Source organism: Eulemur rufifrons, chromosome 6 (assembly GCF_041146395.1).
Source record: "Eulemur rufifrons isolate Redbay chromosome 6, OSU_ERuf_1, whole genome shotgun sequence".
NCBI lineage: Eukaryota > Metazoa > Chordata > Mammalia > Primates > Lemuridae > Eulemur > Eulemur rufifrons.
In genome coordinates, this window is record NC_090988.1 from 4062903 (window position 1) to 4076816 (window position 13914).

The following is a 13914-nucleotide window of genomic DNA, read 5'->3' on the forward strand; positions in this document are numbered from 1 at the left end:
CTGCATCCAGGCCCTTTCACGGTGATTCCAGGACAGCCACAGGCTTGCTTTTAGCCAATGGGGCATTAGCGAACGCAGCCTAAGCAGCAGCTTGAAAACTGCCAGCACACAAATCTTTTTTCTCTTTTGTTGCTTTTGAAACCCAGCTGCCATGTGCAGAAGGCTGGACTAACCTGCTAGAGACTATGGCCCAGCCAACTGCCTGCATCTACTGATGTGGAAGTGAGGTCCTTTTACAGCACCAGCCCAAGTCTGACCGCCAGAGGACAGCCGCCACGTGAGCAGGCTGCAAAACCAAAACTACCCAGTTGAGCTACTGAGCCCAGCTCAGATTGGTAATTCACTTTATCGTGGGCAAATAACATGCCTGTTGTTTTAAGCCACAAATTTTCAGGGTGGTTTCTTTTGCAGTAATAGATAAATGATGTAACAATCACTTCAGTCACCTCTGAGGAACCTAAAAGGCTGCCAGTTGAAGAACAACCATTTAGGTAACAGTGACTGCCATAGCCACCTCATTCCATGGTTCCATTTTCCCAAGACTTGAGACAGTATACATTTATTCTTAATTGCATTTTGAAGATATAGGGTGTGGACTGGGAGAAAGAGGCACAGAGATTTAGAATTTGAATATTACTAGGCCCCATTCTCACTACAAGTCAACTGCTTTAACCATTAGACTTGAACATTTCCCCTAATGCAGGCTAAAAATACAAAGCAAATATTAAGGCTCAAGGATGACATGAGGGAAAAACATCAAGTCTGGTAGATATCCTTAGCTTTGAAAAGACCCTTACGTTTCTGATGCCCACAAACACTTAGTCTTGGTCATAATCTTTGGCGATTTTATCAGAAACAGCACAGCAGCTATTCTAGCCACTCATTTAAAAATTTCACTCAGTCATTTATTAATTCTAAAACTATTTGCAGAGCACCTACTGTGTGCCAGGTAGTATCTGAGCTATGAATAAAAAAGGCTGGCATAGTACCTGTCCAATGGAGTTACTCACTATTCCTGTGGGGTAAACAGTCAGAAAACAAGATGAATAGCCAAGATAAAAACTGCAAGTTATAGTAAGTGCTATGAGGGAAATAGACAAGGGAATGGAGTAAAAAATAAGTGTCCAATGTAAACAGGATGGTCAGCGGTGGTCTGTCAGAGGCAATGCCCCTTAAGGTGAAGGAGGAGCTGACCGTACAAAGCATGAGGGAGTGGGTGGGACATATTCCAGCCAGAGAAAATCAGTCTTTATGGCACCATTTCTCTAAATCCAATTTTCTTTTAAAGTCTGGCCTCAAGGTCAGCAAAACCACAAGCGCGGTATTATAGCTAGTGCTCTGGCAGGAGGAGTGCTGTGGCAATGAATGCCAGTGGACAGATCACTTATCTATTCAATTCTGTTTAGCTGGGCTCTCAACTGGACGTAAAGGCAGGTTCCTGAGGAAACAAAGTGTAGAATGAAAATTACAAAAACCACAGAGCAGGTCCAATGAGACCTTAAGGACTCATCTTGTTAGCTGACACAGATCAACATCTATAATTCAACATTATGGTAGATGAGTATATTATGGTAGGTACAGTACAGCTATGTTAAAAAAAAAAAAAAAGTCTGCTGAGGTTTCCACTAAACATTAACCTCAACCCAGCTATCACTTGGCCTGGAAATTGCTCTTCCAATCAGCATAAAGTAGTTTCACACATTTTCAATAGATGCCATAAAGAATGTATCCTAAAACTCTAAATCAATATTACCAATATCACATCACTTGACATTATCAAGTGCTAAGGAGATCTTACAGTTCAAATGACTTCCTCTAATCTTGCTTTAAAACTGGGTAAAATCATCAAAAGTCATAGAAATGAACATTTTTAAGATCTATGCATTTTGCTATATATTGATTTATCTAAAAAACAAAAAAATCCAAAAATCCAATCACGGAAAAGAATCTTCCTTTCTAGCTCTATATAAATACCAATATACCAACTAGAAAACAGCTTTTCTGATGAAGATATAATCCACTAGCCTGACGAAGAGACTGATGCTTTCCTTTTTACCTTTTTCTCATCAGTAAGATCCAGGGATTCAAGTTGTTTTCCCTGATCTGCTGCATACAGTTCCAGGAGATTATCAAAATTTGTAGTTAATACAAGGGCTCCGTTTTCCATCAGGTGGAGAACTGACTGAAGGAGCTGTTTTCCAGAATCTTCCATCTTTGACTCCAAGTCATCAAATACTTCATATAAACAGTCCTTGAAAAATGTGGATCGAACATTACTGGTACGCTGGGAAGGGATGTGAAAAAGGAAAATTAATCCAAGGGGTTTGGTAGGTCAATTGTTTAAAGGACAGTAATGACAAATTTTTTAAAGAATATTTTTATTCAAAATAGGAATAAAATATCTATCTCATAGGTATGTAATCAGGAAAATGGGGTGATACATGCAAAGTGCTTAGCACAATGTGTATAACACAAAGCAAGTGATCAATACTATTACATCTTATGCAATCAAGCATAACCTCTCTTAATACGCATTTTATAAAATGAAGAAAAATAAGCATGGCCAAGAGATGTGAATTTACTATCAGTATTAAAGGAGAGCTGGAGTAGAAAACACAGCACCACTACCCTCTAATTAGGCCTCAAGTAACAAAGCAACATTTTCTGCTAAACTTTCCTTATCTGGGAATAACCACTGAAATACAGCTTTAAATGTAGCTTACCATCTTTTTCTAATCCTAGGCGTTCTGTACAGCTATTTACAGATTTAGGAAAAACCCTTTAACACCAATCAGCTCTAAACAGACTCCCTGTTTCTTAACACACGGTTGACTTAACTGCTTTCCCAGATTCATTCTGCATACATGTAAGTATCTCTGAGGCTTAGTGAGGAAACAGAAGACCTACCTCAGATGGGAAGTTGACTTTATAACTGAAAAGACAAAAGTGGCCCCTGGGACAAAAGGAATTTGAAATGGGAAAGTGACTATGTAATGTGCTGTGACAAACATCTGATCCCTAGCCTATCCCTGAAATACCATTTGCTATGGTTTAAGAGTGGGACCCCCAAAGTTCATGTGTTGGAAATTTAATCTCCAAAGCACACTGTTGGGAGGTGGGGCCTATTAACAAGTGATTAAGGCCGGGCGAGGTGGCTCACGCCTGTAATCCTAGCACTCTGGGAGGCCGAGGCAGGTGGATCGCTTGAGGTCAGGAGTTCGAGACCAGCCTGAGCAAGAGCGAGACCCTGTTTCTACTAAAAACAGAAAGAAATTAGTTGGCCAACTAAAAACATATATATATAGAAAAAATTAGCCGGGCATGGTGGCACATGCCTGTAGTCCCAGCTACTTGGGAGGCTGGGGCAGAAGGATTGCTTGAGCCCAGGAGTTTGAGGTTGCTGTGAGCTAGGCTGACGCCACGGCACTCTAGCCCGGGCAACAGAGTAAGACTCTGTCTCAAAAAAAAAAAAAAAAAGAAGTGATTAAGTCCTGAGGGCTCCCCCCTCGTGAAATGATTAATGTTGTTATTGTTCACGGGGGTCACAGTTATAAAGCTGAGTTTGGTCCTCTCTTGCTGTCTCTCTCTCACCATGTGGTGCCTTCCACTGTGACCTAGCAAGAGGGCCCTCAACAGATGTGGCCCCTCAATCTTGGACTTCTCACCTTCCAGAACCACCAGCCAAATAAACCTCTATTGCTTATAAATTACCCAATCTGTGGTATTCTGCTATAGCAACACAAAACAAGGACACCATTCCGTTAGATAGTATCAGATCAAGAATTAGTTGTGAAAGGCCCAGTATTTCCCATTCAAAACTATAAGTAATTGCACTTGGCTGCCAGGGAGTAGATAGTTTTAGCCCCTTCTGCTTTTCCTCACAGTAGTTCCCCTCCCTTCCTGGTTTCCTTTCTGTATCTTTCTAATAGTGAAATGATCAGATAAAGATCTGTTTCCATGGAGCCATCTAAGCAGATTCATAAAACACATTTCAATTTGCCAAAGTATTTTATAAAATTGCCCGTTCTTTAATTACACCTGTCAAACAAGTAAATAAGCGGTAAATGCTTTCACAATGGAAACAGAACACAGAGGTGAAACAGTGCCTCTGACTGATGGGGACACACGTTCATCTGGGCTCTTTCCATGCTGCATCCACCACTAGACAGGCTTCTCACTGTACCCTGTCGTCAGCAGGTTCAAAGATCCTTGTCTGGTGCTAAATAGATGGAATGACCTATAATTTGTGTAGCTAAGAATGTGGGCCGTGGTTTTTAACTTTCCTCCATTCTCATGACATAATGGCATAAATAATTATATCACATATTAACCACATACAGGCAACCAACTAGGGACTCTAAACACAATGTAATCAGATGAATAATCTGATCAGAAACAAACAGTGATGCATTTGTAACTGTAGTTATTGCATTTCACTACACATATGAGTCAGCTACTATTGAATGTCAGGTATCTGTTATAAAAAAAAATATGATGCCCCGTTAACGATATCAAAATCACAAACCCATTTACCGTATGATCTAGTGATCCCATTTCTGGGACTGTATCCACAAATACAATGCAAAGAAATGAAATGACACATACAAGGTTATCACTGCTACATTATTTGTAATAGCAAAAGACTGGAAAAAAGCCAAGTATCCGTATACAGGCCACTAGTGTGGCCAAGTACTCACATATAGAAGAATGGTATGGCAAGTTTTCCAGGATAGACTACTAAGTAAAACAAACAAGTTACAGAACAGTATGTCTGGAATGCTAACTTTTGTGCTGGAGGTGGAGGTAGTGAGATAAGAATAAATATAGGCCTCCTTTCTTGTATTTGCAAAAAGAAACACTGAAAGGATACACAAAAAACTAATAACAGTAGTAACCCATGGGAGGTGGGTTTGGGGAGAGGAGAAAGATGAAGACACAGGTGGAAGTGAGATGTTTTGATATACAAAAACCTTTTTATATCATCTTGATTTCTGCAGTGTGTACACAATACCTACACAAAAAAGCAAAATTATGTTTTAAATTAAATAAAGAATACGTGACTTCCTTGTTCTTCCTATTAAGAACTCCTTGTGTTTTACAACTTCATTTGTACTCTGACCCACACATACACACAATCATACACACTATATTCCAACACAGATGAAAAGGCCTAAATATGTGATAAGGTAATCGTGGGTGTGGAATATATTTTCTTGCTTCTAATAAAAGAAATACAGAAGGTTTAAACCCGGAAATAATTCCCCAAGTCACTTATTTTTTAGCTAAATATCTTTCAGTCCTATTTCTTTAAGTTATTAAATCCTGCATATCAACATAGAAAGGAAAGAAGCTTTTATAACTGCACTGATTTCCTCATTTTAAGTTTTCTCTCTTAAAGCACATGACCCGGCTGGGCGCGGTGGCTCATGCCTGTAATCCTAGCACTCTGAGAGGCCCAGGCGGGTGGATCATTTGAGCTCAGGAGTTTGGGACCAGCCTGAGCAAGAGCGAGACCCCGTCTCTACTAAAAATAGAAAGAAATTAGCTGGACAACTAAAAATATATAGAAAAAATTAGCCGGGCATGGTGGCGCATGCCTGTAGTCCCAGCTACTCGGGAGGCTGAGGCAGAAGGATTGCTTGAGCCCAGGAGTTGGAGGTTGCTGTGAGCTAGGCTGACTCCACGGCACTCTAACCCAGGCAACAGAGTGAGACTCTGTCTCGGGGCGGCGGGGGGGGGGGAGGCAGATGACCCTAGAACTAAATTTCCCACCAGTGGACTCTATCAGTAAAGACAATGGAATGAAAACATAAACAGAGAGATTCAGTAGTCAAAAGGAAATGCCAAACTCCCACACAACTTCTAAGGGCCTTTTCCCATTCATTTAAAACAGTGAACTGAATCCAATGCTACTTCATTTCCTTCTACTCTGTAATTAATTCTTCTCTTTCTAGTCCCAGATACAGTAAAAACAAAAAACAATAAACACCTAACTTCTGCAATGTTAACGTTTCTAGCGCATTTACTATGTTGCCAGATACTTTATATACATTATCTCACTTATCCTTCACAAAACCCCATGAGGTACATAATATCCCAGTTTTACAGGTGCAAAAACAGATGCTGAGAAGTTAAGGTATTTGCCCAGGGTCCCAGTGCATTTAAATGGTAAAGTCTGATTCTGAAACCCACACTCTGCACTGAATACACAGCATATGAAACTGGCTCACTAGATGGGCCTATTAACCCCGTCATATTCTTGTTCATTGTTAAGACTTGATTCTTTTTTTAATACAGACATTTCCAAACAAACATAAAAGTATAACATATAAAACAAAACATAACTACAATACTTCTATCACACCTAAAAATGTAGTAACATTAGTTCCTTAATACCAAATACTTAGTGTTTAAATTTCCTCTAATTAGGTCACTAAATATTGAAATGTCCGATTTCGAATCCAAAGTGTAGTTTATTATATCTCAAACAAGAAGCAGTACAATTAATCAAAGTATGCACCCAAACTATCGACACAGTTTTGCCATCTTAATGGCAGGTTGTTTATGCCAGCAGCGAAGAAGCCTGGAGATCAGTGGCAATGAAATAGCAAAAGGCATTTTTCAAAGCTTGTTGGGTACTGAATATTTTTCCTTGCAAGAAGTGGTCCAAAGCCTGGAAGTGGTAGTCAGTTGGTGCAAGGTCTGGTGAATATGGCGGATGACAGAGTTCCAAGTCCAGCCTCTGTAGTTTGAGCAGCGTTGTGAGACATGTGGTTAAGTGCTGTCTTGCAAGAGGATTGGCCTGTCTCTGTTGACCAATCTTGGCTGCTCAATCACAAGCATCTTCATTATTTTGTCCAGTTGGTTGCAGTAGACATTCAGTGTAATCGACAGAGCAGGTTTCATGAAGCTGTCTGTAGTGGATAATACCAGCACTGGACCACCAGACACTGTTAACTTTTTTTGATAAATATTCAGTTTTGGACTGTGTTTCGGCACTTCATCTTTATCCAACCATTGTGCCAAATGCTTTTAATTGTCAAAAAGAATCCATTTTTCATCACATGTAACAACATGGTGTACAAATGGTTCGCCTTTATGTTGTGACAGCAAAGAAAAGCAAGCTTTGAGATGATTTCTCTTCTGACACTCGTTTAATTCATGCCAAACCCATCTATCCAGCTTCTTTACCTTGCTTATTTGTTTCAAATGGTCCAATATTGTTGGAATAGTAATGTCAAACCTTGCTGCTAATTCACACATAGGATGAGAGGGATTCGCTTCCACTATAGCTTTCAGCTCATCATTATCCACCTTGGTCTCAGGTCACCCACATGTCATTTTTAAGATTAAAATCACCAGAATGGAACTTCTCAAACTATGTATGTTCATTAGCCACATCCTTCCCAAACACTTTGTGGGTATTGCGAGCTGTCTACGCTGCATTAGTTTCACAATGGAACTCATATTAGAAAATGACACGAATTTTTGACTTATCCATGGTTTCATAAAAATTGCTCTTAAAAAAAAAATTTGAAAGCTAATCACAAACCAAAACATGCATTTGAAAGACTGTGGACATCCCTTTGCAATAAAAATAAAACAAAAAGTGTCAAAGTGAAATGTCAGAGATATCAACTGTCAAACTGAGTGCTTAAGGAAATCGGACATTTCACACTTAATAACCTAATATCTCATTTTTATTACTGAGTTATAATAGTTCTTTATATAGTCCAGATACTAGATCCTTGTCAGATATATCACCTGCAAATATTTTTTCCATTCTGTGGGGTGTCTTCTCACTTTCTTAATGGCAAACATTAAAGCACATTAAGTTTCAAATTCTGATCATGTCTAATTTCTGTTTTTCTTTTGTTCCTTGTTCTTATGGTGTCAGATCTAAGAATTCTTTGCCATGCTGTCTTGACTACTACAGGTTTGTATTAACTTTTGAAATCAGGAAGTATGAGTCCTCCTACCTTGTTCTTTTTCAAGATTGTTTCGGCTATTCTTATAATTCTGTATGAATTTTAGAATCAGTTTGTCAATTTCTACAAACGCACTGGCTGGGATTCTAACAGGGATTGTACTTAATTGCAGATCAATTTGGGGGGTATTACATCTTAATGGCATTAAGTTTTCTGATCCATGAACATGGGATGTTTTTCCATTTAGATCTCTCACTTCTTTCAATGTTTTATAGTTTTCATAATATAAGCTTTGCACTTCTTTTGTTAAATTTATTCATACTTCTTTTATTCTTTTTGATGCTGCTGTAAGAAGAATTTTAAAATTTCATTTTAGCATTGGTTCACTGCAAAAGTAAAGAAATACTACTGATTTTTATATATTGATCCTGTATCCTCCTCTCTTGCTGAACTCTTGTTAGTTTTAATAGTGTATTCCTTAGGATTTTCTATAGACAAGGTCATGTCTGCAAACAGACAGTTTACTTCTTTCAATCCAATAAAGATGTCTTTTCTTTCTTTTTCTTGCCTAACTGTCCTGGCTAGAACCTCCAAGACAACATTGGATAGAATTTGAAGAGACAGACAGCCTTGTCTTGTTCCTGATCTTAGGGGAACGCATCTAGTGCTAGTCTTTCATCATTAAATATGCTGAGTTCTTCCTATATCGTTTTTTATCATGTTGAGGTAGCTTCCTTCTATTTACTAGTCTGTAGACACTAGTTTCCTTCTTTCAACTAGTCTATAGAGTGGGTTTTTTAAATCATGAAAGAGTGTTAGATTTTGTTAAAATACTTTTTCTGCATCTATTGAGAAAATCATGTGGTCTCCTCCTTTATTCTTTTGATATGATATATTGATATTCAGATGTTAAACCTTACAGTCCCTGGAAAATTCTCACATGCTCATGGTGATAATTCTTTTTATGTTGTGCTGCATTCAGTTTAGTTGTATTTTGATGAGGATTTTTGCGTCCATATTCTTAAGAGATAATTGGTTAGTATGTAATTTTCTTTTCTTACCAATGTCTTTTGTCTGCTTTTTGTTATCAGGATAATACTGGCCTCATAAAATGAGTTGAAGTGTTCCCTTGTATTTGTTGGAGTAGTCTGGGAAGAATTTTTAAATTTAAAAAGAAATTTAAAATTTTATTAGCACCTTCAATTAAAATGTTTGCATACATTCTGACTTTTAAAAATTGAGATACAGTTCATGTTACCATAAAACTTGCTCTTTTAAAGTGTACAATTCAGTGGTTTTTAGTATATACACAAGGTGGAACCACCACCACTATCTAATTCCAGAACATTTTCACTGCCCAAAAAACAAATCTGTGTACATTAGCAGTCACTCTCCATTCTCTTCTCCCTCAGCCCTGGCAAATACAGTCTACTTCCTATCTGTGTGGATTTGCCTGTTCTGGACATTTCATATGAATGGAATCACACAAAATATGTCCTTTTGTGTCTGGCTTCTTTTACTTGGCATAATTTTTTTTTTTTTTTTAAGAGACAAAGTCTCGTTCTGTCACCCAGACTGGAGTACAATAGCGTGATCATAGCTTCCCTACAGCCTCAAGCTCCTGGGCTCAAGTGATCCTCTGCCCACCTCACCCTGAGTAGCCAGGACTATAGGCATGTGCTACTGCACCAGCTAAATGTTTTATAGAGGTGGGGTCTCGCCATATTGCCCAGGCTGTTCTTGAATTTGGGCCCTCAAGTGATCCTCCCACCTCAGCCTCCCAAAGTGCAGGGATTACAAATGTGAGCCACCACACCCAGCCTATACTAAGCATAATGTTTTGAAGGTTCATCCATGTTGCAGCATGGATCAGTACTTCATTTATTTTTATAGTTGAATATCATTGTATGGATAAACTATACTCTATCCATTCATGAGTTGGACATTTGGGTTGTTTCCACTTTTTTGGCTATTATGAATAATGTTGCTATAAAAATTCATGTACAGTTCTTCCATGAATAGGCTTTCAATTCTCTTAGATATATACCTAAGAGTGGAAATGCTGGGGCATATAATAACTGTTAGCTTTTTAAAGAACTGCCAGACTGTTCTACAAAGCAGATCTACCACTTTACATTCCCACCAAATATGAGGGCTCCAATTTCTCCATATTCTCAACAATTGTTATTGTGTTCTTGACTCTAGCCATCCTAGTGGGTGTGAAATGGTCCCTTGTAGTTCTGATTTGCATTTTCCTAATGATTAATGATGTTGAACATTTTTTTCATGTGCTTATTGGCCACTTGTATATCTACTAAGAAGTATTTATTCAAATCCGTTGTTATTGTAAAGTTGGATTATTTGCCTTTTTATTAAGTTGTAACAGTTCTTTACATATCCTGGATATTATACCCTGAACAGATATGTGATTTGCTAGTATTTTCTCTCATTCTAGGGGCTTTCTTTTCACTTTCTTGATCGAGTACTTTGAGACTAACAGTTTTTAACAGTTTATTTATTTTTTTCTTTTGTTTTTTGTGCTTTTGGTGTCATGTCTAAGAAACCACTGTCAGATCCAAGGTCATGAAATTTTACACCTATATTTTTTTCTAAGAATTTTACAGTTTTAGTTCTGATATATAGGTCTTTGATCCATTTTGAGTTAATTTTTGTATCTGATGTGGAGATCCCATGAGCTCTTTAAAACCCATTAATAATATACATGGTTCTAGGTTAATAAGAATTTATCCCAATTAAGGATAAGGAAATGAAAAGAGGAAATAAAACGCTCCACTGTTCTACAGTGAGTAGTGAACCAATAGGAATTTACTTTTAAATGGCTGTCTTTTATTAAGTAGGTTAACTCTGTTGCCCAGGTTAGAATGTAGTGGCATCATCATAGCTCACTGCAACCTCAAATCCCTGGGCTTAAGCCAATCCTCCTGCGCCAGTGCCAGTGTCACGCGTAGCTGGGACTAAAGACATGCGCCACCATGCTCAACTAATTTTTAAAAAAATTTTGTGAGATAGGGTCTCACTATGTTGCTAAGGCTGGTTTTTTTTTTTTTGTTTTTTTTTTTGAGACAGAGTCTCGCTGTGTTGCCCGGGCTAGAGTGCTGTGGTGTCAAGCTCACAGCAACCTCAAACTCCTGGGCTTAAGCAAACCTTCTGCCTCAGCCTCCTGATTAGCTGGAACTACAGGCATGCGCCACCATGCCCGGCTAATTTTTTCTATATACATATATATTTTTTAGCTGTCCGTATAATTTCTTTCTATTTTTAGTAGAGATGGAGTCTCACTCTTGCTCAGGCTGGTCTCGAACTCCTGAGCTCAAACGATCCACCCGCCTTGGGCTCCCAGAGTGCTAGGATTACAGGCGTGAGCCACCGTGCCTAGCCGAGGTTGGTTTTGAACTCCAGGCCTCAAGCGATCCTCCCGCCTCTGCCTCCCAAACTGCTAAGATTACACGTGTGAGCCACCATGCCTGGCCTAGACTAACTCTTTAATGACAGTTCTTTCTACACCTTTAGGTTCTGGGGGAAAAATTATCACTGATAGCTAACTTTTTAAGTAGTAAGAGTTACATTTTTTTTTTTCAAGGTACACCTGACATTAAAATTTAGAATATGTTTTGGCTACTCTATTATTTCTACATATAGCTCAAGTGAATCCTGATTTTTTTTTTTTAAGGTCAATCAAGTGAAGCAATGGGAGTGGAGAGGGAACAAAGAAATCTGTAACTGGTTGTGATCAATTAGAATCCTGATTTTTAAAAAATTTTTAAGACAAAGCAAGACAAGACAGCCTGTTATTTAACTCAGTTTGATAAAACAAGGTAAAATTCCTTATAAATATTTTGAGTTGTTGCCTGTAAAAATATTACAATATTAATATTAAAAACTGCTTTTTGGCCGGGCGCGGTGGCTCACGCCTGTAATCCTAGCACTCTGGGAAGCCAAGGCGGGCAGATTGTTTGAGCTCAGGAGTTCGAGACCAGCCTGAGCAAGTGCGAGACCCCATCTCTACTAAAAATAGAAAGAAATTATACGGACAGCTAAAAATATATATAGAGAAAAAATTAGCCGGGCATGGTGGCACATGCCTGTAGTTCCAGCTAATCTGGAGGCTGAGGCAGAAGGATTGCTCGAGCCCAGGAGTTGGAGGTTGCTGTGAGCTTGACGCCACAGCACTCTAGCCTGGGCATCAGAGTGAGACTCTGTCTCAAATAAATAAATAAATAAATAATAAAAAAAATTAAAATAAAACTGCTTTTGCTTCATCCATAAAATGATAAAGATTATCTTCAATCTGAGGCTCCCTAAAAGCACAGATGCCACAGAACACAGCTTTTATAGTAGTGAGTGTAGAAAAAATAAATTCAAAACAGTGATAATGGGACAGTAGTCTCATTTTTGTACATATAAAGGACCTAACATCAACTCTCTTTCTCAGAGTGAAATGGGGTTAAGATAATAGGGTTTATAATAGGGTTCATAAATAGACATTCTGCAGAAGAGCCAAATGTTACACGAATCTACGAGCTACAAATGAATATCCCTGTTACATTCAGCATGCTAGTCATGGTTTTAGAAACTTTCAAATGCACGGCACACAGTAGGATACTCACAGGAGAGAGTTTCTGGATAAGGTCATGGGCAACATGGACAAGGTTCTTGTCTTCATGGAGACATTTCTGGAATTTTTTGCTCTCCTCATCCTCTAGAAGATCAAAATCAATGGCAGCATCTAGTAAGGCCTGAATTAACCCCTTCCAGGATTTCAGGGCTGGAACCTGCGGTGCAACTGCAGCGCTGATGCCTGTTCCAATCACCAGTACGAGCTCCCGAGGCTTCTTAGTTTTTAAGCTTGGAAGCAGCTTCCTGAAAAAGAAAAACATGAGAGGATTGGAATATCCAATAGATATGAGGTACACGGAAAGATTGACTAAAGCCATAGTTTTCAGCTATAATTTTATAGTTTTAAAGATGACAAATAACAGTTTTTGATACTTTTCCCAAAGCAGTTTAAACAAAAAGATCAGAATATTGTAGTGCTTACTGAAAAACAAAGTAATAAATCTACTTCAGGAATCCTAAAGACCAATCTTAAAATCAGTGTTCTCCTTCTTAGTCCTCTCAACCTAAGAAATCCCACTAATATTAGGAAAGGGTCCAAATACATTACAGCTCAGCTGAGTTCTGCCACCTAAATTATATTTTAAACCAATGTTAAGTTTCAAAAGAACATGTTTGATTTGTATTCCAGAAAGAAAGGAAACAATCCCATACAAATTAAGTTCCTACTGTTGAGAAATGTAAAACAGGAGACGAAATAAAGTCAATAAAAAAATTTAACTCCAAATTTATAAACATTATTAAGCTAAAATTGAGCAGGAGGTAGTGAAACACGAGACCAAATCTGTCCTCAGTTTTGTTCTAGATATCTTCAGGCAAAAAAAAAAAAAATAGCGACATAATTCTAAAAACACAGGAGCCTCAAATACCTAAATAAACAAAGAAGTAACTATTCAATGGCATGACAAAAAGTGAAAAACGCTCCTTTTTTTATGATAAGCACAGATTACTGTTCTCAGGCCGATATGTGAGATAGCATGGGTACAAATTTTTGTTTTTGTCCCCTCTCCCTCATTCTAAAAGACTATATTAAAAGCCCCTGCTTAAAATATTCCTTCACTTTAATTTTTGCTGATGGCTTGATTTTTTCCCCCCCAAGAAATTGTCTTTCCCAACCTTCTGTCCAAATAATAAAATGAAGAGAAAGAAGATCCACATTTTGGCAAAACTCAGAGAGAAATAGAATTTTTAAGCCTTGGGAAACCTGGTTTTGGGGAAACAACCTCTAGAATTGCCTTCCCTATGCCCAGCTCCTGTATTCAGTCATTCGACAAATAATGAAAACACCTGTAAATACCAGACTTAACTGGGGATTGGTTAACTGGGGATTGGTAAGAATAAGGGCTTTTAC

At 38.2% G+C, this 13914-nt stretch overlaps 1 protein-coding gene across 1 annotated transcript in view; it reads right to left on the reverse strand.

The window, feature by feature from the left end:
- FAM118B (family with sequence similarity 118 member B) overlaps positions 1–13914 on the reverse strand; it is a 44974-nt gene that overhangs the window by 7316 nt on the left and 23744 nt on the right. Inside the window, exons 3-4 of the mRNA XM_069468652.1 lie at positions 12557–12809; positions 2057–2284 (exon numbers count right to left, since the gene is read on the reverse strand). Coding sequence (XP_069324753.1) covers positions 2057–2284; positions 12557–12809 — 481 coding nt within the window. The remainder of the gene's footprint in view (positions 1–2056; positions 2285–12556; positions 12810–13914) is intronic.